Here is a 26,286-nt window from a genome sequence, read left to right on the forward strand (position 1 = left end):
ACCGTAAAAGAAAGTTATATTGTGTTTTATTTTTCCAGGAGTGGGCACTGGGGGCATCTCACTTGGTCAGGCTAAATCTGCCAAATATGGTAACCTTTAATCTTCACTCCCAAATGCTGCGGGCCATCTATGAGTATGTGTTAAATCTGTGTTTACTGTGTTGTAGGTTTGGGTGGTGCTGGTGGTGTTGGAGCTGTTGCTGGTGGTGCTGGTGCTTATGGTGGCACTGGTGGACTATATCCAGGTCAGATTCCAGGTACCATGTCCCATACGGAATTACAACAATATTTAAAATCCCTACTTGGCTCAAGAGATATAAAACCAAGGCTTATGTTTCTGAATTCATACACTGAAAGGTATCTTTGTTTCATCAGCTGGTTACAGACCAGGGGGTGTACCAGGTGGTGTACCAGGAGGTGTACCAGGAGGTGTACCAGGTGGCGTACCAGGTGGCGTACCAGGTGGCGTACCAGGTGGCGTACCAGGTGGCGTACCAGGTGGCGTACCAGGTGGCGTACCAGGTGGCGTACCAGGGTTTGGTGGATATCAGCCATCAGCCAAAGCAGCTAAATATGGTATGGGTACAGCAATGCTATCTGTGATTTACCAATGTTGATCATGTATGGGTACACATATGGGTATGGGAATTGGTATAGCTAGTAAGGATAAGCGGCATAGAAAATAGATGGAAGGGTGGATGGAATTGCTGATAGTTGTGGTGATGCGAGTGAACTGCATCAAGGGCAGATTTCCTAATGATCCATGTTTAAAAATAATGTAAAGATTGTGCATTTATACAGTCAACATAATCTTTTTCACAGGTGGGGTGCCTGGTGGTGTACCAGGTGGTGTACCAGGTGGTGTACCAGGTGGTGTACCAGGTGGTGTACCAGGTGGTGTACCAGGTGGTTTTCCAGGTGCCGTGCCTGGTGGTGTACCAGGGGGCGTGCCAGGAGCCGGTGGATATCTACCATCAGCCAAAGCAGCTAAATATGGTATGGGCACTGTACTGCTAGTTGTTACTGCATCTCAGAAAGATGTACAGTACGTATCATGTGTACACTTATACACCATCTGTCTTGTTTCCGTTTGGCAGGTGGCGTACCCGGTGGCGTACCCGGTGGCGTACCCGGTGGCGTACCCGGTGGCGTACCCGGTGGCGTACCCGGTGGCGTACCCGGTGGCGTACCCGGTGGCGTACCCGGTGGCGTACCCGGGTTTGGTAGGTATCAGCCATCAGTCAAAGAAGCTAAATATGGTATGGGGAATGCTGTAACATTTTCAATTGTCCCTCCTGGTAGCAGTTATTTGGGATAGCTTTGGTGATGTGGGTCTACTGTATCTAAAGCAGATGACTTAATATTTCATGTGTAATGTAAAGATTTATGCAATCATTTATACAATCAGCACCATCTTTTTCACAGGTGGTGTGCCTGGTGGTGTTCCGGGTGGTGTTCCAGGGGGTGTAGCAGGAGCGGGTGGATATCTACCATCTGCCAAAGCAGCTAAATATGGTAATATTTAATCATTTAATATTTTATTTAGTGGTGTTGTTGTATGGTTCTATCATGTCAGTATTAACACATCTTTGTATCTTCTTCTCAGGTGGGGTACCAGGTGGTGTACCAGGGAGTGTGCCCGGTGGCGTTCCTGGTGGTGTACCAGGGGGTTTGCCTGGTGGTGTGTCAGGGCTTGGTGGTTATTCACCAGCAGCCAAAGCAGCTAAATACGGTATGTGCCACTACCCTGCCATTCAGAATGTACAATTTTGCTGGCATTAGGGTTGTAGACTTACATATTTGATCTATTTGATCTATTCAATGATGAATTATGGGTAGCAATTATGTCAGCATTCATACAGCCCTCTGTGTCTCCTGCAGGTGGAATTCCAGGTGGTGTGCCAGGTGGTCTACCAGGTGGTGTGCCCGGTGGTGTGCCCGGTGGTGTGCCCGGTGGTGTGCCCGGTGGTGTGCCCGGTGGTGTGCCCGGTGGTGTGCCCGGTGGTGTACCAGGGTTTGGTGGTTATTCACCAGCAGCAAAGGCAGCTAAATATGGTATGAGCCACTGCTCCATCTGTTACAATTTGCATTTGTTTGTCATTTCTGCTGTTGGTGTCATATATTGTGTTGAAAATTGTATCAGCATTCGTTTAGCCTTGTGTATCAATGCAGGTGGGGTTCCAGGTGGTGTACCGGGTGGTGTGCCGGGTGGTGTGCCCGGTGGAGTTCCCGGTGGTGTGCCCGGTGGTGTCCCAGGCTTTGGTGGTTTTTCACCAGCAGCCAAAGCAGCTAAATATGGTATGAGACACTTTTCTAATATTTGCAATTTACAGTTTTGCTTTCATTGCTGGTATTGTTGATGAAAGAGTTACACAGTATATCCTGGTCATATACTGTATTATAATGTACTATGTGTAGAAATCATGTCAGCATTGATACCTTACATATCCATAAAGGTGGTGTTCCCGGTGGTGTTCCCGGTGGTGTTCCTGGTGGTGTTCCCGGTGGTGTTCCCGGTGGTGTTCCCGGTGGTGTTCCCGGTGGTGTTCCCGGTGGTGTGCCAGGATTTGGCGGTTATTCGCCAGCAAGCAAAGCAGCTAAATATGGTATGAGCCACTGCTCTAACAGTTGCAATTTACAGCTTTGCTGCCATTTTTGGTTGTGTAGGTGACACAGGTGAACTACTGTAAATTGTAGTCATGTAGGAAATTGTTTATTATGTGGGGGAATCAGCATTTTTACAACCTTCTGTGTTACCTCAGTTGAAGTGTAGAAAGTAGCTGCAGCGTGCAGGTGGGGGACAATTGGTGGGCCTGGCAGGGACCTTCGCTGTAGCCAAGGCAGACAGCTCTATGCATAATGCATAACAATCATGCATGAATAATCAACATTTTTGACAGGAGGTGTACCTGGTGGCGTACCTGGCGGTGTACCTGGCGGCGTACCTGGCGGCGTACCTGGTGGCGTACCAGGTGGTGTACCTGGGGGTGTACCAGGTGGTGGATATCTACCATCAGCCAAAGCAGCTAAATATGGTATGGGCTCCAGCAGACACAGCTGTCAGTGTTTGAGCAGTTGTTTTTTAATTTGCCGTATTGCAGTGGTTCACAAATTATTTTCTTTTATGCCCACCCCCCAGTCAAAATTGGTATATTTAATCGTAATGTTTTTCTTATTACCAAATACCATCTTTCGTGGCTCTGCTTGACAGGAGGCATACCAGGTGGTGTACCAGGAGGAGTGCCCGGTGGAGTACCAGGTGGTGTTCCAGGTGGTGTTCCAGGCGGAGCACCATTTGCAGTACCAGGAGGATATCCAAGACCAGGGACTGGTACATATTCTCCAGCAGCCAAAGCAGCAAAATATGGTATGGGCATTGTTTACCAGCTATACTTCACTACACTATTTATTTTGATAACAATTAGTGGAGTAACTATGCATTCATATATTCAGCATTGTACTTTTTTTTTTTTTCCTGCAAAAATAGGACGTTTTTTTAAGAAATCAGTAATCATGTATAAATACATTATAGTAAAGCATACATATCCAACATGACGTCATTGCAAGTGTATGTCTTCAGCAGCACTAATTTCGACAGTCAATTTGTTCCAACGTGCAGCAATGTCAACACCAGTTAATATATGATTGTAAGTCGGACCTTGAATTACAACAAGGAAGTAGCAGTAGGCTTGGACCAACAGCTATTCATGGATGCTCTTGAATTGTAACCCTCACAAATCTACTACTAATACATATACTGTACCATCCTAGAGTCAGCTATTCTAGGTTCATGTTTTGATTTATAATAATTGCGGCTTACAGGAGGAGCAGGAGCAGGATTTGGAACAGGAGGCCTAGGGGGAACAGGCGTATTGGGAGGAGCTGGATTAGGCGGAGTACCTGGTTTGGTGCCAGGAGGAGTTGGAGGTGGACAATACTCTGCTGCTGCGAAAGCTGCTAAATATGGTACATGGAACATATATGTAACATATGTGTTAGTGGTTGTGCTCGTAAATGGTAATGTAGTCATACACTCGGCTGACTTCCACTGATGGGTGGACATGTGTATTTTCAGGTACGGTAGACAAAACACTCGCGTTGTCATTTGTGTATACAGTTGATGATGATGAATAATATTATTATTATTGGTTTAAGTTTTAAATCATGCTCTTAATTCTGTGTTACAGGAGGAGCAGGAGCAGGGCTCGGAACAGGAGGGCTGGGAGGATCAGGGATAGGAGGTGGAGCTGGTTTAGTACCCGGAGGGGCTGTCGGTGGACAGTACCCTGCTGCCGCTGCTGCAAAAGCTGCTAAATACGGTACAATACATAAAACACATAATTAACTCTTAGAGCTGTATTTAGTGGTAGAGCTATGTGTCTAATTTCATCTTTAAACATGCTTGATTTGTCTTTATTGGGACTTACTACAGGAGGAGCAGGAGCAGGGTTTGGAACAGGAGGGCTGGGAGGAACAGGAGTAGGAGGTGGAGCTGGTTTACTGCCAGGAGGGGCTGTTGGTGGACAGTATCCTGCTGCTGCTGCAAAAGCTGCTAAATACGGTAAAATACATAAAACACATGATAAACTCTTACAGCCGTATTTAGTGGTAGAGCTATTTGTCTAATTTCATCTTTAAACATGCTTGATTTGTCTTTATTGGAATTACTACAGGAGGAGCAGGAGCAGGCTTTGGAACAGGAGGGCTGGGAACAGGGATAGGAGGTGGAGCTGGTGCAGTACCAGGAGGAGTCGGAGTCGGACAATACCCTGCTGGTGCAAAAGCTGCCAAATATGGTACTATAAATAAATAAATAATATGCTGTTCATACGTAGATTATCATGTATGTACAATTGGTGACAACATGCATGCCTGATTGGGTTACAGGAGGAGCAGGAGCAGGGTTAGGAGCAGGAGGGCTGGGAGGAACGGGAGTAGGAGGTGGAGCTGGCTTTGTACCAGCAGGAGTTGGAGGTGGACAATACCCTGCTGGTGCAAAAGCAGCTAAATATGGTACAATCCATAAGAAAATAATACGCTGTTTATAGATTATCATGTATAGTATGTACAATTGGTAACAACATGCATGCCTGATTGGGTTACAGGAGGAGCAGGAGCGGGAGGGCTAGGAGGAACAGGAGTTGGAGGTGGAGCTGGTCTCGTACCGGGAGGTGTTGGACAATACCCTGCTGGTGCAAAAGCTGCCAAATATGGTACTATAAATAAAGAAATAATACACTGTTCATAGATTATCATGTGTGTATAATTGGTAACAACATAACATGCCTGTTTGGGTTACAGGAGGAGCAGGAGCAGGGTTAGGAGCAGGAGGGCTGGGAGGAGCAGGAGTAGGAGGTGGAGGTGGAGCTGGTGCAGTACCAGGAGGAATCGGAGGTGGACAATACCCTGCTGGGGCAAAAGCTGCCAAATATGGTACTATAAATAAAAAAATAATACATTGTTCATAGATTATCATGTGTGTACAATTGGTAACAATATACCATGCCTGATTGGGTTGCAGGAGGAGCAGGAGCAGGGTTAGGAGCAGCAGGGCTGGGAGGAGCAGGAGTAGGAGGTGGAGCCGGTTTCATACCAGGAGGAGTTGGAGGTGGACAATATCCTGCTGGTGCAAAAGCTGCCAAATATGGTACTATAAATAAAGAAATAATACACTGTTCATACTAGATTATCATGTATGTACAATTGGTGACAACATGCATGCGTGATTGGGTTACAGGAGGAGCAGGAGCAGGGTTAGGAGTAGGAGGGCTGGGAGGAGCAGGAGTAGGAGGTGGAGCTGGCTTTGTACCAGGAGGAGTCGGAGGTGGACAATACCCTGCTGGTGCAAAAGCTGCTAAATATGGTACCAATACATAATGAAATAATACACTGTTCCACTTATATTTAGTGGTAGAGATATTTATCTAATTTTATATTTAAACACATGCTTATTTCTCTATTGGGAATTACAGGAGGAGCAGGAGCAGGGTTTGGAACAGGAGGGTTGGGAGGAATGGGAGTAGGAGGAGGAGCTGGTTTAGTACCAGGAGGAGTTGGAGGTGGACAATACCCTGCTGCTGCAGCCAAAGCTGCTAAATACGGTACAATACATAAAACACAAAATCCACCGTTATAGTCGTGTTTACAGTTTTTCTCATTACAAACTTAAACAACATCCTTGATGTATCTTTATTGTGAATTACAGGAGGAGCAGGAGCAGGGTTTGGACCAGGAGTCTTTGGGGTAACAGGAGGACTTGGAGGAGCAGGAGTAGGAGGAGGAGCTGGTTTATTACCAGGAGGAGTTGGAGGTGGACAATACTCTGCTGCCGCAAAAGCTGCCAAATATGGTACCAATGAGATTAAGTACACATCCATGGATATCAATACATTCAGAATGATTAATTATTACTGTCATTTAAAGCTAATGCAACATTTGTCAATTCCCTTCATTTTTTGAGGTCCAGGAGCAGCAGGAACAGGGTTTGGTCAACAAGGACTTGGAGGAATAGGAACAGGAGTAGGGGGAGTACCAGGTTTAGTACCAGGAGGTGGACAATACTCTGCTGCTGCAAAAGCTGCCAAATATGGTACAGCAAATCATATAAACAACACGTATGTTCAGTTGGTCTACTTTTAAGATTTTAAACAATGTGTGATTCATTTTGTCTTTAAAGGAGGAGCAGGAGCAGGCTTAGGAGGAGGAGGACTAGGAGGGACAGGAACAGGAGTAGGGGGAGGGCCTGGTTTGGTTGCAGGAGGAGTAGGAGGTGGACAATATCCTGCTGGTGCTGCTGCCTCTGCAAAAGCTGCTAAATATGGTAAAGTATGAACAATGTATTGTAAATTTAGTAAAATATACACATGCATTATTGTTAATGTTATTATTAAATTCAATTATAAATGGTCATGTTTATTCCCCCTTAAATGTGAGTTACAGGGGGAGGAGGCGCAGGGCTAGGAGGCGGAGGACTCGGAGGAACAGGAACAGGAGTAGGAGGACCTGGCTTGGTGCCAGGAGGACAATATTCTGCTGTTGCAAAAGCTGCCAAATATGGTACAATAAATACATCAATAATGTCCATAGATACGTGATTTTTATAAGTTTAAATGAAATGTTTATATCATCATTTGATTGTCTGTTACAGGAGGAGCAGGAGCAGGGTTAGGAACGGGAGGGCTGGGAGGAACAGGAGTCGGAGGAGGAGCTGGTTTAGGTCCTGGAGGAGTTGGAGGTGGACAATACCCTGCTGGTGCAAAAGCTGCCAAATATGGTACTATAAATAAAGAAATAATACACTGTTCATAGATTGTCATGTGTGTACAATTGGTAACAATATGCATGCATAATTGGGTCACAGGAGGAGCAGGAGCAGGATTAGGAACAGGAGGCCTTGGGGGAACAGGAGTAGCAGTAGTTCCAGGAGGAGTCGGAGGTGGACAATACCCTGCTGGTGCAAAAGCTGCCAAATATGGTACTATAAATAAAGATATAATACACTGTTTATAGATTATCATGTATGTACAATTGGTAACAACATGCATGCCTGATTGGGTTACAGGAGGAGCAGGAGCAGGGTTAGGAGCAGGAGGGCTGGGAGGAACGGGAGTAGGAGGTGGAGCTGGTGCAGTACCAGGAGGAGTCGGAGTTGGACAATACCCTGCTGGTGCAAAAGCTGCTAAATATGGTACAATCCATAAAACACACTAACCTTTCAAGATGAATCACAGTTTATTTTAACAGTTCCTGAATTGGGGGTTTCAACAGGAGCTGGAGCTGGGGCTGGAGTAGCAGGAGCAGGAGGTGTAGGTCCTGGAGGCGTAGGTCCAGGAGGCGTAGGTCCAGGAGGTGTAGGACCAGGAGGAGTCGGACCAGGAGGAGTAGGACCAGGAGGAGTAGGACCAGGAGGAGTAGGACCAGGAGGAGTCGGACCAGGAGGAGTAGGACCAGGAGGAGTGGGAGGTGGTCAGTACTCTGCTGCTGCAAAAGCTGCCAAATATCTGCCAGGAGCAACGCCGTATCCAGGTGGTTCTGGTGTTCCCGATGGTTCTGCTGGTGTGCTGCCAGGTAGCACGGGTGTTCCTGTTGCTGGAAAGCCACGTAAGGCATCCTGGAGAGTCACTTGTTTTCTCATATGGGTCTTTTTAGACATATTATCAATAATGTTGCTGTTGTTTCTACAGCGAAGGTTGTTGGTCCTTCTGGAACCAGCGGTCCAGGTACTGTTAACCTGCATTTCTTTCTTTTGCACATTATTAACAGACATTTGAAACCAGCATCCATTTAAATTAATAATGAATAAACAGTAATCCCTCGCCACATCACATTTAAATTTAGTAGCTTTACTCGATCATGGTTGAATACGGCTTATTATTGGTCAACAAAGTGCCTATTTAAGCAAATGTTACATCTTCATGGTCTAAACCAGGGGTCTCAAACTCAATTTACTTGGGGGCCACTGGAGCTCAGATCTGGGTGAGACTGGGCCGCATCAAAAAAAAAGCAAAAAGCATTTATTAAAAACAAAAAAATAAAAAAAACTTTGCTTTGGTTCCAATTTTCTACAAGAAAAGCTCTGATAAAACATTCCACTGTTCTCAAATATCTTACTTTTTATTTTTCTGCACAAAATAAGATGAAAAATAAATAAACAAATCAAGAATAAAGAAAATCAATCAGTAATAAATAAATATAATTATAATAATAATAAAACGGCAAATAATAAAAACTTAAGAAACCACATATAGTTGGTGGGTAGACAAATTCTTTTTTTCAGATTTAAATGAACAAAGCATTATTAGAGCCCTGTAGACATGACAAAACACGACTATAGTCACATTTATACTCTTTTTATTTACAACATATTGCGCAACTGCTGGGTCTTGAGACACATGCTAACTCGCAAACTAGAGAGCCGGCGACGTAAATGGTAGCCTTCAAGTTATTTCCTTTAAACTTAAATAGCCAAAAACTTACCACTTCCACATGGATAGAGAGGATAACTATTAACAGTTATTTAACCTTTAACATGAACATTAATCAAACGTAATAATTTTTTCTGGGTACATGATACCATACAGCATCCATATCAAACTTGCGCGGGCCGCACTAACATTAAACTTTCATATCAAGGCGGGGGCCTCAAACTCGTGTCCTGCGGGCCACATTTGGCCCGTGGGCCACGTGTTTGAGACCCCTTGTCTAAACCCAGCATTTTAAACCATTAAAATTTGTAAATGAACTAACATACAAATATAAGGCATGTAGATGATGCATTCAGGGACAGTGTGAATGATATGTAGTATTCTACATTGGTCACTAGTTGTAATGTTACTGTAATATTCAGCAGACTGGATCATTGGAACAACAGGCTTTTATTGCAGCCTTGAAACATCTCACAACAGGCACAGTAATCCCGATTTTTTTTTAAATCCCAATAAAAACACAGGCTACTGTTGTGGTTGTTACCCACGCTAAGGTGAAAGAATTCTGAACCACCAAGTTACTTCCTGTCCACCCACCACTCAAATACCACTCAAATTTACATCAACACAATGTCTTAAATTGTCTATAAATGGTTTATTATGTTTTCTATATTAGGTAATATAAGCGTAAAGGTGTTTTATGTCGAGCGTACCAATAAACTGTGATAAACGAGGGATTACTGTATTCTATTTCCACACATTGGGAAACACACATGTCGTATCACACCCACCTGGCCTACTACCACACTGGCTGGAACTCACATTTGTATTGCTTCTTTTCCCACCTGTTGACTACCTTTTAGTTTACAGCCTTGCAGCTGTGGCAGCGACCGCTTTCTACCTTTGTAGTCAAACCAAACTGTGCTCCATTTCTTTTGGCAGGGCCCACAGCTATTGCCACAAATGGCAAGGCACCAGACCTCCCACAGCCCAGTAAGACCATCTATTTACATGCAATGTATATTTTCTACCTGCAACTGTATGTAGCTTGTGCATTGTGCAAAATATGGAGTTCAATTAGCATAGACCACCAATCAAATAATTTTTAGTTCAAAAAACAAAAATACAACAGCACGGAGGCTAAAATCATCACACAGCAACTTAACACTGAAATGGTAGCTAAGAAATATACAAGACAGGTACCAATATGAGTTTTGAATAAAAAACAACAGCTGGGAGCTCAAAACGACAAGTATGATTAATAAAGAATTTATAATAATTTATAATCATGTCCTGTCATTTACCTTTATGTTCATAAAATACTGTAAAAATGGGCACATGTCAGACATAGTTGCAAATGGTGATTCATCATTATCAATTAATTAGCAAACTATGATTCATCTGATTTTAAAATGCAACCATTTGACAGCCCTAGACATGACAGTATATCACAAATATTTAAAAAAAAAAACCTATTAGCGTTAAAAATTTAAGTAAGTACTTGATTGTTTGAAGTTTGGTTTGACAATGAGGATGCTTGCACTTACAAATACAAAACAGATGTTCTCAAAAGCTGCTATCTTTACAATTCTACAGCAGGGCTATTCATGACTTTCAGTTTCGTGCACCAGTAAGCATCTATTAAAACAAATATTTTTGGATGGCTGCTGTAAATATGATATGAAGGATACTGCACTATTTGCTTTATGTTATTTGAAAAGCTACTTATACAGTACAGTACTTATACAGCCTGTGTTTGTTTGTTTGTTTGGCCCATTTTAAAAAAATATAATAATAAATTGACTAATTTCTGTTTTCTTATTGTTTTGCTGTTTTGCACCCTTGTGATGGATGTGACAAAAATAAGGCGGTAGGTTCATAATTCTGCTCTCTTCATTATATTTGTGTAATAGTGGTAGTTAATAGTTGCTTCTTTTTGTTACAGCTGAAGTTTTACAGCTTGAGTGAAAAAAACAATCATTGTACTTGAAGCAAACTAAGTTAAAGCGGGTTGTTAACATATACCTTACATAGGTATATGTATACCTATGTACCATATACCATATACTTATACCTTACTGTGCATAATTTGACTCATTTACTTTTTTTATTCAACAAATTGAAACATGGTCGAGTGGTTTGGAGACCCGAGTTCAATTCCACCCTCGGCCATCTTTGTGTGGAGTTTGCATGTTCTCACCGTGCATGCGTGGGTTTTCTTCGGGTACTCAGGTTTCCTCCCACATTCCAAAAACATGCTAGGTTAATTGGCGACTCCAAATTATCTATATTGTATGAATGTGAGTGTGAATGGTTGTTTGTCTATATGTGCCCTGTGATTGGCTGGCGACCAGTCCAGGGTGTACCCCGCCTCTCGCCCAAAGATAGCTGGGATAGGCTCCAGCACCCCCGCGGTAGATAAGCGGTAGAAAATGAATGAATGAAGTTGAAACATTGTTATTATGAAAGCACTGTTCTTAATGTTCTTTTAATTCTTAATTTTAATGTTCTTAATTGTTCTTTTTATAAATGTAGTCCTTAAATGTTAGGTCATTTGGCGTCAATTTGTGGAACACTAAACATTTCAAAACATTGTTTTGTGTTGAAATGCCTGTTGAAATGCGTTTTTTGCCTTTGTTTATGGTATGTCTGAAAAAAGTTTGTGTCAAAAAAGTTGGTTTCTATCGTCATTTTTTTCATTCACTTACTTACTAAATTAAAATGAATGTAATCTTGCTTCGTTGTCGTGGAGCCAATCTCATGACACCCCTATTAAATGTACATGTAACGTCATGCATCATCTCTACCAAGGGCCATATTTAATACTGCTTGATTTTTAACTGTGATTTTATCTGTGTGTTTAGCTGGTACAAAAGGTCAAGGTCTGCCTGGTAAGTGTGAACCAACTCGCTGTACTGTGTTGAAGGAGTCGTTACAATACTCAATAACAGTACTGTGTAGTATGTAGTCATGTATATATGTACATTGTACATGTACACCTTTCATTCCATCACACTTTTTGAATATATAAAACACATTTCTTTCATGTGAGAGATTACAATTACCTCAAAAATTGAAAGCAACTGGTTTACACTTTGCAGTACTTTATAGCACAACAATTGCCAGATACTACGCAAATATTCTCCATTAGAGATTAGACGCATGATCAGTATTATTTGGGATGGATAAATGTTTGCACTGAAATGGCATTTGGCATTTAACAATATTGATGTTGATTGATGTTGATAAACTAACTGAACAGTCAGCGCTCTGCAATACATGCTTATGGCCTCATGATGGCAACATATTTAAAAAAATAAAAACTGTTCTGTCTGCTGTCTAATGTTTACTTGATGGCTTCCAGCAGGCGTTGGTGTTGGTGCTTCAGGGAAAGGACCAAAACCAATTCCACAAGGTACAGAAGAACAATATTTAGAAAATAATCTCATGTTTCAGTACAGTATCATACATACACAAAATATGGGTGCATGCGTTTAACTCATCAGAGTGATGTTTATTTTTACCGTGCAGCGGTATTTTCTGTAAAGTGTCTTTGAGTATTTTGAAAAGCGCGATACAAATAAAATGTATTATTATTATTTTATTATTTATTTATTTTATTTTATTTTATTTTTTTATTTTTATTATTTTTTTTCAGCTTCTTTTCGTCACATTTTACCTTTATTTTTGCTGTTTTTTTTAATTGGTTTAATTTTATTTTATGATATACACGCTTTTTTACACTTGTATTCTTCTGCTCCACAGGTGCTGGGACAGGTATTGGCCCGGATGGTTATCCTTATGGAGGCAAGTTACCTTTTGTTGTATTTTCACTTTAAAATGTACCCTTTGATTAACAATTAACATGCGTATGTTCCTGTTCCTGTTAGTTCCTTATGGAGCTGGAACTGGTATTGGAACTGGAACAGGAGCAGCGGTGCTCCCTGGTGCGAAACCCTTGAAACCTCCTGGTGTGTACGCATGCGAGATAAACATGAAAAAGCTATTGCTCATTTGTTTTTTTTATGGAGAAAACAAAATGTTGCTGCATGAACTGGAGATTTTCGACTAATTTGTTTTATTTGGTGTTTCAAAGCTGTTGGTGGAGCAGGGGGCGGTGCAGGAATCCCACTGTCAGGGGGTCAAGGTTATCAAGGTTAGATGTCACATTTATGTACTATAGCATGATTTGGGGTTTTTTTATTTAATGCCTAAAGCGTATTCTTGTTTGTACACAAAACACATTGACCTTCTAATGAGAAAAGTATCATCTCTTTAGTAAGTAAGGGAGTCACAAATATTATGATTCATCCTTATCAACGAGGGTATGGACAGGGGGTGTATGAAAGAGGAGAGGAAAAAAATGTTCTGCCCACTAAGTAAAATGACAGTTGGTCAGGAAGAAGCCATCACTTTGGTATTTCCTATGCATGGAACAGACCAGCATGTCAGGTTTTTAGATGAACCTTTTACATATTTCCATATCCTAAAAAGGATAGTAATGATGTTTTGTTTTGTTTTTTGACAGGTGGTTTGCCATACCCCTCTGCGGTTGGACTGGGTGGTGCTGGGGGAGGAGCTAAAGCACCAAAACCAGGTACTGCAGCTCTTACTGATACTGATATTATATACCACTAAATGCACTAGCTAAATAGTTTTGCATTGATGTAGTCTAATATTTTTTCAAATATCCGCCTCTTCCAAAGATTCCTGAACCATTACAGTGTGTGTTAGTTTGGACAAAACTAAAAATGACATCAACACTTTTCCCAGCGGACGCTGATATCTGTTAGATTGTGCACAGCATCAAAGTGTGACTGTTTGAAGATAAGTCCAAGCCCTGCCCTACATTAGCCAAATCTTGACTCATGTTAAGTCAATTCAGTTGAGATAACAACACAACAAACATAATAATTACACATTATTGTTGCCTCATTTATTGCAGGGGATAGATTCCCCCAAATAGCCTGCAATAAGTGAATTTAGATAGTTTAGAGTTTAAACACTCTCAAAGTTTTAATGAACAACATACTTGGATGGACGCAAGAAATTACTGATTTACTGATTGTGGCTCCTCGCCGTTCGGCTGTGGTTTTTTTGTGTCCTTATTGAAGCGTGTTGCATCTACCGTCGTGTAAAAATCCCCCTGTGTCATTCTCCGTCGTACTCTGTCCGGGGGTCCAGCTGGCTTCTTATGCCGTTTGGGTGCAGAGTGTTTCGTCGGCGTTATGGAAGGGCTTGCGGCCATGCAACGTTCGTAGTCGCACAGTTGGCTATTGTTTACTGTATTGGCGGAGAGCAACGGCTGGCCACCAATACAGCAAACAGTAGTTAGCTGTTTGCTAGCTAGCCATGACCACAACAGGAAGACAGCCAATCAGGATGCAGGAGACTACAACACTCAACTTCCCACAATGCAATTCTTCTTACAGGCCCCTTGTAAAATTGTTTTTAAAAAGCACTAAAGAAAAGTATAGAATACTGCATATTGAATATGTCTTCTTATATTGTATTTTAGTTATTTTTTCCACTTTTATGCATGAGATGCCATGATATAGATTTGAAGCCTTTTGTTTTGCAGGCTATGGGAATCTTGGAGGTGGTGGAGGATATCAGCCTCAGCCAGGTGAGGACCACTACACAGGTTTTGTGCAATGACCTCCATGTTGTCCCATCAGCTGACACTGATCAATAAGCTGTCTGCCATTTGTGCACATGCCCTATTACACTATGTATTATTGTAGATTGTTAACTTATTCAAACAATTAATACTGAGAGCCAATACAAGAGGAAATGCATTACTGACAACTACAGGACTGGAAGTGAATATATTTTATGAATTGTATGTGACACTTCAAAGTAAAACAAACGCCACTGTGATCAGAACTTCTTTGATGGAATAAATTAAGATGCAAAACTCCGACAGGTAACATTTAAGTCATGGACTAATGACAATGTCCTTTTTGTCTCCCTGCTGGCACCCAGGTGGATATGTCCCAGCCCCACTGACTCCTCAACAAGGTACATCATTTTGTACATTTGTTTAATGTTTGTTTATTGTACAATTTCAGTTAGAAATAATGTCAGATTAATGTTGCATTTTCTGTGTTTTTCCTCTGACTGGTCAACATTGGTTACTCAGTCTCTGTGAATAATGAACGGTGGTTCTTTTAGACACTAAACAGACTGATATCTGGCCAGGAAATCCGTCTATCATGGGGTGGGAAAACTACGGCCCGGGGGCCACGTTCGGCCCGCCTTTTTTTTCTATAGTATGTCATTTAAACTTAACATACAACCTGGCATCATGGCTTGAGCCAACCTTTTCATAGTTTAAGTAGCTGTTATATCAATATTGTTATTTGATGCGGTCTGTTGTTTACAAAGTGCTCCTGAAAAAAGGGACACAAGCACATATTTTAATTTAATTTAATTTAATTTAATTTAATTTAATTTAATTTAATTTAATTTAATTTAATTTAATTTAATTTAATTTAATTTAATTTAATTTAATTTAATTTAATTTAATTTAATTATACAATAATATACATACAATAATTATACAATAATTCCAGGTGGACAGTTACGTGTAAAATATATAGTCTGGCCCGCCGTCAATTTTGTTAAACCAATGTGGCCCGCGAGTCAAAAAGTTTGCCCACCCCTGGTCTATCATCTTTATTATGTGTGTATCTCTGTGTCTGCCTTCTTGGCATCAATTGGGCACTATCCTCCCTGTGCTGTCAATATGGCTGTTCATGCGATGAAGCGTTTGAGTGCACTGTGTAACCGAGTCTTAGGCAAATCAGCTTTCAGACAGTCTGTGCTTTTTTTTTTATTGAGTACAGCTGCAAAATAACCCACCATAATGCCAAAGACAGTGCAGATGGCACGACACAATCAGTCAGTGTGAATGCATGATAATCTCTATTTTCCTGAACATTGGAGATTAACTAGTGGGATTATTTCGAGTAGAGCACGTCTGCTTTCTTGCTTTTCTCAATTGATATTTTTACAAGGTTGCCACAAACTTACCAAACTGTGCAGCTTGATTTGTAGTCTTAAAAGCTGTTGTTATTAAAATCACACTGTGTACTGGAATGGAATGGAATGGAATGGAATGGCCTTTATTGTCATTATACAAGATGTACAACGAGATTGGAAAGCTTCTCCTTTCAGTGCAGTAGTCAAGTTAAAAAAAAAAAAGTATATAAAAGTAGAGTAAAAAAGACAATTTAACAAGATATATACAAGATATCCAAAATATACACATAGTATTGCACAGGAGCATATGCAGGAGCAGATTTATTAATTTTAGTGCAATGATAAATGGGTCATAGTGCAAATAATGACTGGTGTATACAGATGAGTAAAAGTCACATATGAGTGTATTGTATTGAGTGTACTGGGTTGTTAAATAAATAAATATGTTTTTGAGGTAGTAACAGAGGCAGTGATGGAAATATTGTACATTTGCATTATGCTAATGACCGGGTACGTATTATATGTGTACTATACTGCCACAAGCAGTCAAATAAATAATACTGAGCTGTATGTACTAATTGGGATCAATTGTTCTTATGGTTTGTTGCTTTTGCAGCCAAAGCAGCCAAATACAACGGAAATCCATTGCAAGGCTTCCTTGGTGGGGCAGGAGGAGGAGCCTACAGAGGTAATAGATACTGTGCTACCATGTACATTCCACAAAGTGGTTGCTGACTAGAAAAAGTAAAGTAAAGTGCAAATTGATTAGTTGAAAAACAAGTCAAATGTATTTGCAGGGGCACCGGTTAGATGCATTGACCCTCAATGAATTTTGAGCACAACTTATAGTGGGCAAAAAAATAAAGTGCTAACATGCTGTGTCCATGTCGATTGTTTGCTCCAGGGGGCGCGGGAGCATGCCAGGGGAAATACTGCGGCAGGAGGAAGTAGATGACATCCTGGTGTGACCTGAACAAACCATGGTGCTACTGCATGAACTAGAATGTACATTTTATACACAAACATTCAGTGTTTTTTTTTTTTTTTTTTTTACTTACTTGACTTCTGCTCTTATGCAAACCCACCGACCAAGAATTAAGTTTTTTTTTTTTTTTTACATTTATTACCGACTGTGCCTTTACTCATAGGTGTGTAAAAGTAATTGGCTTATTTCCTTTTTTTCCTTTTTGTGTTGTCTTTCCTGTGTGTTCATGCGGCGTGCACACATAGTGATGCTGTTGTGCATCGAACCCCTCTGTTGCATTTTAAAACAAGCCAACTGAAAGCACACCCCCTCTTTGACCCGTGAAAATGCCTTTTTTTTGTTTTGTTTTTGCGGCCAATTTGAGTATCGTCTCTAGCTTTCCTTCTTCCACGCTGCTATTTTTAGCCCCATTGGGTATAAAGCAGTGGGAAATGGGACTCCGGCCAGCCCATCTGTTCTCATTGACTTTTTGCTGATTCTGTTTGCTGAAGCCATCCTCAGCACTTCCATGCTTTTTAATGAGATAAATCGTGTTGCCATTAATATTTTTGTCCCTTAGATTGTTTGATTTGCAGCCTCAGTCATGTGTCACTTTCCCACTTCAGGACTTATTTACATGTATGTGATGTCATTACAGGTTTATTCACCATGCTTTGACTCATATCTTATGAAGTATCCTTTCATTTATTCACTGTCATAGAATCATTTTTTTAATGAGGGCACCGACGCCTCATTTGTTCATTTACTTGAGCTGCTTTAGGGAATTACAAAAAGAAGAAAAAGCTTAACTGACCAAAGGTTCATCATGGGTGCTGTTGCCAAGTGACCCTTTTTCTTTCTGTAATTGTGTACTGTATTTTGTACTAATATGAAGGTTGCTGGCATATCATCGGTTCATCCACTTTGAGCTGTGTGAGAACTGTCTTTGAGCCTCACTGGGTCAAGCATGTGCCATGGGATACGCTTCATCTTATTTAAAACTATTTCTGTAAGGAGGAAACAGTGTGGTTTTGCACTTTTTAATTTGTTTTCATGACACACACACACACACACAACTTGATATATCCTGCCTTTGTATTTGCTTTAACTAAATAAAATGTGTTCAAACATGTCTTCCTGTTTCATTTCAAAAACTAAGATATCTTTTTACTTCTTTATTTAAGGTCTACTTGTATAATATGCCACATTTCAAACATTTGTTAAGCCAGGCCACAAGAGGGCGTGACTAGGATGATTTACATGTATAATGCCCTTTCCAGCATGCATAGTATATGGCGATAACACGCCACAAGGGGGCAGTAAAAGCTTTATGATATACAGTATTACATTGGAGATGTTTAGTCAGTTGGTTTTCAAAGGCTTCAAGGTAGGTAGTTGTACTTTTTGACATTTCAACGACGTTGTCGCAGTAATATTAGTCCCTCGTCTCTGTTTATGAGTACCGAATGTGAGAAAAATCTCTAATTGTCCTCATTTGAGAGAGGAGGTGCTAAAATGGTTGAAATTGAAGTTATGTTTTTATAACGTCATGTACATAATGCCCCATACAAACACATGTAGTAGTCTATCCTTAACCTGTTTTAAAATGCATTGTAAACGTATTGTAAACGCTGAAATAGACTATGGCACAACTATGATCATTTCCTTCCATTTCCTTCCTTCCAAAAATTGCTAAAGGCTAGTGTATACTAATATACGATTACACAATACTCAATAATAATATTGATATCGTGTTAATTGGTATCACCTTAATAGCTACTTCTGATTTCCTTGACTTATCTTAAAATAGAGCCATTGACAGTGTGTCAATTGTTCAGTAAATACACAAAAAGTGTAACTATTTAAGTCCCAGTTGTGTTAACAGCCAAACTGCCCCCACCCCATCAAACCAGGAAGAAGGCCTCCCGTTTGACCAATCAGTGTTGTCCAGAGGCAGACCGAGCATCCTCATTGGCCGGCGGCCCTCTTGAATGAAACTCCGCATACACGAACCAGGCAGCAGAAGGAAAGGCTCGCCAAAGTGAGAAGCGAGCGACCCGCCGCCAAGACACCGCCAGCCGGAGGTGGTTAGGCAACCACCGGTTATCCTTCTACCAGAGGCAGCTGGCTCTCTAGCGGAGAGTGAATGCGGTTGATGCTGCTCTGCTGCACCTGGAAGGACGAACGAATGGGAGAGGAGGAAGGTAAAAAAAAAAAAAAGGAGGATGTTTGGATGTGTCGCCTGCATGTGCCGCTAGGGCGGAACTTGCACACAAAATTGAGATTGTACTTTTAGAAAAACAAAAAGGCTAGCTTCTTCTGTACATATTTCTGTACATTTATTTACAAAGAGTCTCCATATGGTTGTCTAAATGAGGACATGTTGTCTCCTTCGCCATGCTTGCGTGCAAGTGTTTACCTCCAGGTCATACACACTCATCGTTCTCAAGCAGATTGTCAAGCATACACTTATTTTCCTTGGTCGTCATGACTGAACGGTTATTTACACTCATTAGGTATGCATGCACAAGCCATTGAGATCCAGAAGAGTAACAAAATTATGTATATTTATATTTTTTAATGAAGTATATGACAGATGGATGTTTGATTTTAATTGTATGTTGCTGTAGCCTTAACTGCAACTACAGGATGCTTGTCTTCCAAACATCTTGACTACTTGCAGTAGGTACTCCCAACTTATTCAATGAGAAGATGCACAAGATTGATTACATCGTTAATTTTAAGAAAAGCACCAAAAAATATGACAGGATTAACAAGCGTTTTTATTTATACCAGTCATAAAACAATACAGGCGTGTTTTGGAATGTTTAATGTACCACAAATTGTGGCATTTGGCTTTGCAATCATAATTTTTACAACTAACTTCTACTTGCAGGCGGTTAGCGGTTAGTGGTTAGCTCGCTAGGCCTCACAGCTAGGAGACGAGGGTTCAATTCCACCCTCGGCCATCTCCGGGTACTCCGGTTTCCTCCCACATTCCAAATTGTCCATAGGTATGAATGTGAGTGTGAATGGTTGTTTGTCTATATGTGCCCTGTGATTGGCCGGCGACCAGTCCAGGGTGTACCCCGCCTCTCGCCCGAAGACAGCTGGGATAGGCTCCAGCACCCCCGCGGTAGAAAATGAATGAATGAATGAATGAATGAACTTCTACTTGCATCCTTCCTCACATCTCGGCTGCGTTGTGCTGTGCAAAGTGGCCCCGCCTCTCCCCACAGAGACAAAGCGACAAGAGGTCTCACTCTGGCTCACAACGCCTTAAGTTGTTCTATGAAGCGTCAAGGTGCTGAGAGTGAACTCTCTTCCTGACTGTTTAAAAAAAAATTAAATTCATTTTAATTTATGTTGTGATTAATTAATTGATCAATTATCAAATTATCAATTATCACTGATTTTTTCAGAGCACAAAATCCTGACACCCTTATTAGCTATAGTATGTATCTATTGTTTATTGTCCAGCTAGTTATCCCCTACATTCCCATGCAGCAGCCTGACCATTGTAACAATCTGCTTCACGACCCGCTCACCAGAATATTTTACTGCAAATATCTGCAAATATAAGTCTCCCCCCACCCCCACCCCATTGCATGTTGTGAGTCCAGAACACCACATTGTGAGTAATTGTCCTGCAGTGGTTACAACTCAGGCTGGACCAACTTGAATGTGATGACTCACTCTAATGTTTCATGAGTCAGGAGGAATGAAATGTTGCCACTGGTGTGTATTTGTTTGCATTTTACTGAGCTATTAGTGTCTTTAGTGGCCTTCGCAGGCACGTGAATCTGCAATAATGAGCAAGTGAAGTGCTCCCTAATAAAGAGATGAGGTGATAAACATAAATGAATGGAGTTATGCCAATGGAGAGACATTAGTGGGCATCAGCATGACCATCCTTGTCGAGAAGATCAATAAAACTATTACGGCAAGCCATAAGCTCTGTGTACAAAAGTGTTGCACAAGGTCTTTTACTAATGTATTCCCACCATAATATAAAATATCACAGATTCACTTTATCACGGTTTTCAAATGTATACTAATTAATAAATCATGCAGGTTTTGAGGTAGAACACAGCCTCTTAGTTGTAAAAAAATATGTTTATTTAAGGAAATGTTACTTTTTATGCCTAAACACACAAGCACACGTTTTATTAATGCCTTAAATGGCTTATTATACTTCTATATTGGGTAATACGAGTTTAAAGGTGATTATAGCTGTGTTACGGTTTGTTTAGAGGGCTCGATGATGTTGAAAAACATATTGTAAACAGGTTTTCTATGATGTAACCATGATGTTATTCCATTTATGAAAAATAAGGAACCTTACTTTTCGTATCACGGTTGCGTGTAGGGCCTGTTAATTGCGATAAAGGAGCGATTACTGTATAGAAAGTAGTACGTAGTTATTGTACTGACCCAAATACAGTATAAGGCTATCTAGAAAAAGACTGATTGTTTCACGGTATATTTGCCGTCTAGAGCGTTATAAAAACAAGCCAACAGGTGGTGCCACATGACTTCTGTTCGAGTGAATCAGAGCTTTTCTTCCTGTCAGTCACGCACCAATGATCTTGATTTTGATGACTGATTGTCTCAAGGTATATTTGCCGTCTAGAGCTTTATAAACACAAACCAACGGGTGGTGCCACATGACTTCTCGAGTGAATCAGAGCTTTTCTTCCTGTCATTCACGCACCAATGATCTTGATGACTGATTGTCTAATGGTACATTTGCCGTCTAGAGCTTTATAAAAACAAGTCATCGGGTGGTGCCCCATGACTTCTCTTCGAGTGAATCAGAGCTTTTCTTCCTGTCATTCACGCACCAATGATCTTGATCTTGATGACTGATTGTCTCACTATTTGCCGTCTCGAGCTTAACCAACAGGTGGTGCCACATGACTTCTCGAGTGAATCAGAGCTTTTCTTCCTGTCATTCACGCACCAATGATCTTGATGACTGATTGTCTAATGGTACATTTGCCGTCTAGAGCTTTATAAAAACAAGTCATCGGGTGGTGCCCCATGACTTCTCTTCGAGTGAATCAGAGCTTTTCTTCCTGTCATTCACGTACCAATGATCTTGATCTTGATGACTGATTGTCTCACTATTTGCCGTCTCGAGCTTAACCAACAGGTGGTGCCACATGACTTCTCGAGTGAATGAGAGCTTTACTTCCTGTCATTCACGCACCAATGATCTTGATCTTGATGACTGATTGTCTCACGTTATATTTGCCGTCTCGAGCTTAATCAAGAGGTGGTGCCACATGACTTCTCGAGTGAATCAGAGCTTTTCTTCCTGTCAGTCACGCACCAATGATCTTGATTTTGATGATTGATTGTCTCAAGGTTTATTTGACGTCTAGAGCTTTATAAACACAAACCAACGGGTGGTGCCACATGACTTTTCCTCAAGTGAATCAGAGCCTTTCTTCCTGTCATTCACACACCAATGATCTTGACAAGGTGCAGCCATGACAAAGATTGCCATCTACCAGTTGTGATTTCACTGATATCGAAAGCATGATTTAAACCCTTTTAAATGCATGTTGAGTATTTATTTCTAGTCAGAGTGGTCTTATATTCAGGCCAATAGCATACTATTATGTTGGTGCTCAGCATGTTGGAACATACCATATGTATTCAGTACTAAAACTCTTCTAGACTATATGGACTACACTATTTACAACAAAACTACGTATTGAATGATGCAGTACACTAACATCTCTTACCTGCCTTTAAAAGCATTTATGCCTCCTCAAGGCCTCAGATGTAAAAGGGTGTGTGATGTGCTTTTAGCTCAATTAACTTTAAAATGTGCTTTAGTAAATACTGCTTTGCTGTCTCTTGGCTCTTTCCCATCCAGATTTACATCAGCATTTCTTTAATGCAACTCTGAAACAAACTTTCCCAACACGGCTAATTGTATTCTTTACCAACTTAACTGCTTTCCTTTTGTCAATGAAGGGAATCACGAGGACGCTGTCAGAGAGGTATGCATTAGCAGTATGTTCATGATTGTGCTTTTAATGTCTTCCTCTTGTTCCAGCTGGAGGAAGTTTGCCCGTGTGTACAGCTTGCAAACAGAGGATCTATGATGAGCAGTACCTTCAAGCTCTCAACACTGATTGGCACACCTTCTGCTTCAGGTACATGATTATACACTTGGTACTACGATTGGTACTGTGACAAATGTCTCGGGCTGTTGAAGAAAATTGCAAGCTTCTGTGTTTTTTTTTTTATTGTGTTTTGGCTGCATTTATGCAATGCATTTGTCCAAAGCACTTTAGCTCTACACTAATGGTCAGCACAGCAAGGGACCCACACACACACACTTGGAACCATTTCGACACTTGAAGAGTGTCTGTTGATGATGTGGATCCTGATATATGAGTGCATGTGCACGTGTGGGCGGTGTGAGTGCATGTGTGGCTTTGTGTGAAAGACATGTATTCATGCTTTTTAATCTGTATGGAACACAGAAACACAACGCAGAAGACTGTATTAGATCAATCGTGCTGATGGGCGAGTGGTTCGTACATCTAACCTCCCAGTCAGGGTTTGAATCTTCATTGGAACAGCATGTGTTTGCGTGTTCTCCGAGCGGAGAACCTTTTTCTCTGGTAATTTGTCTTCCTCCAACATTCCATTACTTGACGACTCAGTTGTTCATTGGTGTGAATGTGAGTACAGTACATGCTGTGATAGGCTCCAGCAGACCTGTGACCACCATAATGGGGACGCGCACTACGGGTAACAAAATGGATGAATAGCACACTGAACTATGTCCATTCATGTGCTGTTTGATTACAAATGGTCATCTTTTATTGTTGATATCAAGTCCTGCTCACTTTTGAAGGCGTTGAAAATATAGAAATAACATTTTTGCTAAATAAAGCAACATTCAAGGGCGGCACGGTGGTCTAGTGGTTAGCGCACAGACCTCACAGCTAGGAAACCAGGGTTCAATTCCACCCTCGGCCATCTCTGTGTGGAGTTTGCATGTTCTCCCCGTGCATGCGTGGGTTTTCTCCGGTACTCCGGTTTCCTCCCACATTACATGCTAGGTTAATTGGCGACTCCAAATTGTCCATAGGTATGAATGTGAGTGTGAATGGTTGTTTGTCTATATGTGCCCTGTGATTGGCTGGCCACCAGTCCTGGGTGACAGCTGGGATAGGCTCCAGCAACCCCCGCGACCCTTGTGAGGAAAAGCGGTAGAAAATGAATGAATGAAAACCACATTCAGTAGAGCAGGGGTGTCCAGACTTTTTCCACCCAGGAAAATTAAAGGATGCGGGAGTCATTATGACACACTTTGTAATGAGCAATGCTGATAATGATGGCCAACTTTTTTTTTATCGTTCCCTTTTTTTTGTCTTTTCACAATGTCTTCTAAAACTTCTTGCAATGGCTGTGTTTAATTTAATTTTTAGTAGATGCCGCGGCCACAAATAGTCCACAGGCAGCCATTTGGACACCATTTGGAGATCTACTGTATATTTGTGTTAGTCCGATCGTATTCTAGTCTAGAAGTCACACACACAGACACTCACAGCAACGTCTGGTGCAACATCAAAGCGTGGAGAACCTGGAGTTTGTATATAATCCCATGTTTTATCTACAGTATTGCTTTCCCAGCTCCGGTTCAGTTTCCTCTTCCTCCCCATACTACTTTCCCTTCTCCTTTCACCTTGTTCATCTGAGCCGCTCATCTAAACGACTCGCTTTGTGGACAACCACCTCTCATTACATCATAAGTGACTTCCATCAACATGGAAGGTAATCCGAGGAGGGTGTCTGCATGGACGCGTGGCGGAATTGCTTTTGTGTGTGAGCCTCAGCAGGCGTGTGGCTTCACTATTGGTAGCCATTATTCTCCATCACCGCCTTTTTATCAACAGGCTGGTGTTGCCTGGTGTGAGTGTTGCATCGGCTCCTTTACACTCGTTTGAGGTGTCAGGTGTCAGGCTGGAGAGTGGGTTCATTCTATTGTAATATGATGGAAGGGATTGCATGGATTAGTATGGGGAAAGCTACAGTATCTTGACATTTCAGAGGATGTCTAATTCTTTAAATGATTGAAAAATCTGTATTGTACTTTTTTTTATTGTGCAGCATTTTAAATAGTTCATAGTAATGAAAGGGAAATTAGTACAGTAGGAAGTGAGGGGAGAAATTTTATTTAAAATAATTGACAATAAAGAATGACAGTACACAATTTGTGCTATAATAATAAGTTGTTATTACTGTACACTATGCCACAAAATTAAACATTTTTATGCTTTTTGCAACTGCCAAGATGGATGTTTTCATTTTTTTTCAGTGATGTCATTGCATAGTTTGCCCACTAGAGGGCACTGTCGGATGATGGATATGTTTTCATGTGCGAGTCAGCAAAGATGAGTTGGTACTAGCAAGTATTTTGTCAATTGACTGTCATTTTCTGTAGCTGTCAGTTGATCTATTGGATTATTTATGGCATGTATGCATGCATTTTAAAAATAAATGTTAAATAATAAATAAACACACATTTGTTTTAGCAAGGCTCAGGAGCTTTCATAAAAACGTACCTAAATCCCAACCTCCTCTTGCAGGGTTGGAGTGAAATCTTTGAATTATGGCACACCCTGTGAGATAATCCAGTACAAGAGTTCCTTTTAATGTTCTCCTCTGACATACATAATATGATGCAACCCATGAAATAAGCAGTATTTTATTTGGAGGCCATTTTTGCCATTTTATTTTGTGCTGTGTTCCAGAAGATTATGTGTCTCTTTTATTTTCCTTCCCTGCCTTGGGCTAATATGTTGCTCTATGCCTCACGACAGAGATGCACATCCTTAGGGCATTTGCTGAGAATGTACCCCCTTGCACAAAATTAGGCCCCAACATTTGGCTGTAGTTTGACCCTGGAACAGAGACATTTTGTTCTGAATGTTTTTCTATGGGAAAAACTGTTACGAAATGAGACATGGAACAGTAAGAGTTGGACCTGCATGGTCTTAATTTGTATTGATACTGTTCATGATAGTTTGCAGTCCTGCAGTGCGACCTATTTAGGGGTGTATGGAAATATCCATTTTGCAGCATTCTGCTTCCATAAAAGTAACCAATCTCCCCAGTCAGCATTTTGACCTTCATCCAATAGGACTGTGCCGTGTTTGCACTTTTGTCTTCATTGCATTTCAAGTACTGCTGATTCATAGGGAAAAAGATGACACACAAAAAAGTGTTATCTTATGGATATTTATTTCAGTCTCCATGTGACTCGATGTCAAAATAACACGGCATGTTTGAAGATGGTGATGTTCATCGGAACCTGGCTGATGTGAGGTTTGCCCAAGTCGAGGCAGCAGTGACTCAGCCGTTTGCTGCGCACCAAGTCTGCCTG

The 26,286-nt window shown here is 41.1% G+C and overlaps 2 protein-coding genes across 3 annotated transcripts in view; both read left to right on the plus strand.

The window, feature by feature from the left end:
• Positions 1 to 18,019, plus strand: part of LOC131135052 (fibroin heavy chain-like) — a 74,684-nt gene extending 56,665 nt beyond the window's left edge. Inside the window, exons 22-63 of one of the 2 annotated variants that reach the window (XM_058080859.1) lie at positions 39 to 89; positions 167 to 256; positions 375 to 575; positions 822 to 995; positions 1,097 to 1,222; positions 1,425 to 1,514; positions 1,606 to 1,731; positions 1,881 to 2,054; positions 2,172 to 2,297; positions 2,456 to 2,605; positions 2,900 to 3,034; positions 3,211 to 3,366; positions 3,822 to 3,965; positions 4,187 to 4,318; positions 4,432 to 4,560; positions 4,673 to 4,795; positions 4,887 to 5,012; positions 5,105 to 5,212; positions 5,301 to 5,432; positions 5,521 to 5,646; positions 5,737 to 5,862; positions 5,972 to 6,100; positions 6,205 to 6,348; positions 6,466 to 6,588; positions 6,676 to 6,819; positions 6,939 to 7,055; positions 7,147 to 7,272; positions 7,360 to 7,473; positions 7,561 to 7,686; positions 7,767 to 8,099; positions 8,183 to 8,218; positions 9,866 to 9,916; positions 11,788 to 11,814; positions 12,288 to 12,338; positions 12,689 to 12,730; positions 12,814 to 12,894; positions 13,020 to 13,079; positions 13,452 to 13,520; positions 14,505 to 14,549; positions 14,909 to 14,944; positions 16,524 to 16,595; positions 16,812 to 18,019. In XM_058080859.1, coding sequence (XP_057936842.1) covers positions 39 to 89; positions 167 to 256; positions 375 to 575; positions 822 to 995; positions 1,097 to 1,222; positions 1,425 to 1,514; positions 1,606 to 1,731; positions 1,881 to 2,054; positions 2,172 to 2,297; positions 2,456 to 2,605; positions 2,900 to 3,034; positions 3,211 to 3,366; positions 3,822 to 3,965; positions 4,187 to 4,318; positions 4,432 to 4,560; positions 4,673 to 4,795; positions 4,887 to 5,012; positions 5,105 to 5,212; positions 5,301 to 5,432; positions 5,521 to 5,646; positions 5,737 to 5,862; positions 5,972 to 6,100; positions 6,205 to 6,348; positions 6,466 to 6,588; positions 6,676 to 6,819; positions 6,939 to 7,055; positions 7,147 to 7,272; positions 7,360 to 7,473; positions 7,561 to 7,686; positions 7,767 to 8,099; positions 8,183 to 8,218; positions 9,866 to 9,916; positions 11,788 to 11,814; positions 12,288 to 12,338; positions 12,689 to 12,730; positions 12,814 to 12,894; positions 13,020 to 13,079; positions 13,452 to 13,520; positions 14,505 to 14,549; positions 14,909 to 14,944; positions 16,524 to 16,595; positions 16,812 to 16,858 — 4,718 coding nt within the window. In that variant the 3' untranslated portion in view covers positions 16,859 to 18,019. Of the gene's footprint in view, positions 1 to 38; positions 90 to 166; positions 257 to 374; positions 576 to 821; positions 996 to 1,096; positions 1,223 to 1,424; positions 1,515 to 1,605; positions 1,732 to 1,880; positions 2,055 to 2,171; positions 2,298 to 2,455; positions 2,606 to 2,899; positions 3,035 to 3,210; positions 3,367 to 3,821; positions 3,966 to 4,186; positions 4,319 to 4,431; positions 4,561 to 4,672; positions 4,796 to 4,886; positions 5,013 to 5,104; positions 5,213 to 5,300; positions 5,433 to 5,520; positions 5,647 to 5,736; positions 5,863 to 5,971; positions 6,101 to 6,204; positions 6,349 to 6,459; positions 6,589 to 6,675; positions 6,820 to 6,938; positions 7,056 to 7,146; positions 7,273 to 7,359; positions 7,474 to 7,560; positions 7,687 to 7,766; positions 8,100 to 8,182; positions 8,219 to 9,865; positions 9,917 to 11,787; positions 11,815 to 12,287; positions 12,339 to 12,688; positions 12,731 to 12,813; positions 12,895 to 13,019; positions 13,080 to 13,451; positions 13,521 to 14,504; positions 14,550 to 14,908; positions 14,945 to 16,523; positions 16,596 to 16,811 lie in introns of both variants that reach the window. The other variant, XM_058080858.1, reaches the window with a different exon arrangement.
• A 208-nt stretch (positions 18,020 to 18,227) lies between these two features.
• limk1a (LIM domain kinase 1a) overlaps positions 18,228 to 26,286 on the plus strand; it is a 36,946-nt gene continuing 28,887 nt past the window's right edge. Inside the window, exons 1-3 of the mRNA XM_058080860.1 lie at positions 18,228 to 18,258; positions 18,785 to 19,075; positions 22,942 to 23,041. Coding sequence (XP_057936843.1) covers positions 19,018 to 19,075; positions 22,942 to 23,041 — 158 coding nt within the window. The 5' untranslated portion in view covers positions 18,228 to 18,258; positions 18,785 to 19,017. The remainder of the gene's footprint in view (positions 18,259 to 18,784; positions 19,076 to 22,941; positions 23,042 to 26,286) is intronic.

This window comes from Doryrhamphus excisus, chromosome 8 (assembly GCF_030265055.1).
Source record: "Doryrhamphus excisus isolate RoL2022-K1 chromosome 8, RoL_Dexc_1.0, whole genome shotgun sequence".
Lineage (NCBI taxonomy): Eukaryota > Metazoa > Chordata > Actinopteri > Syngnathiformes > Syngnathidae > Doryrhamphus > Doryrhamphus excisus.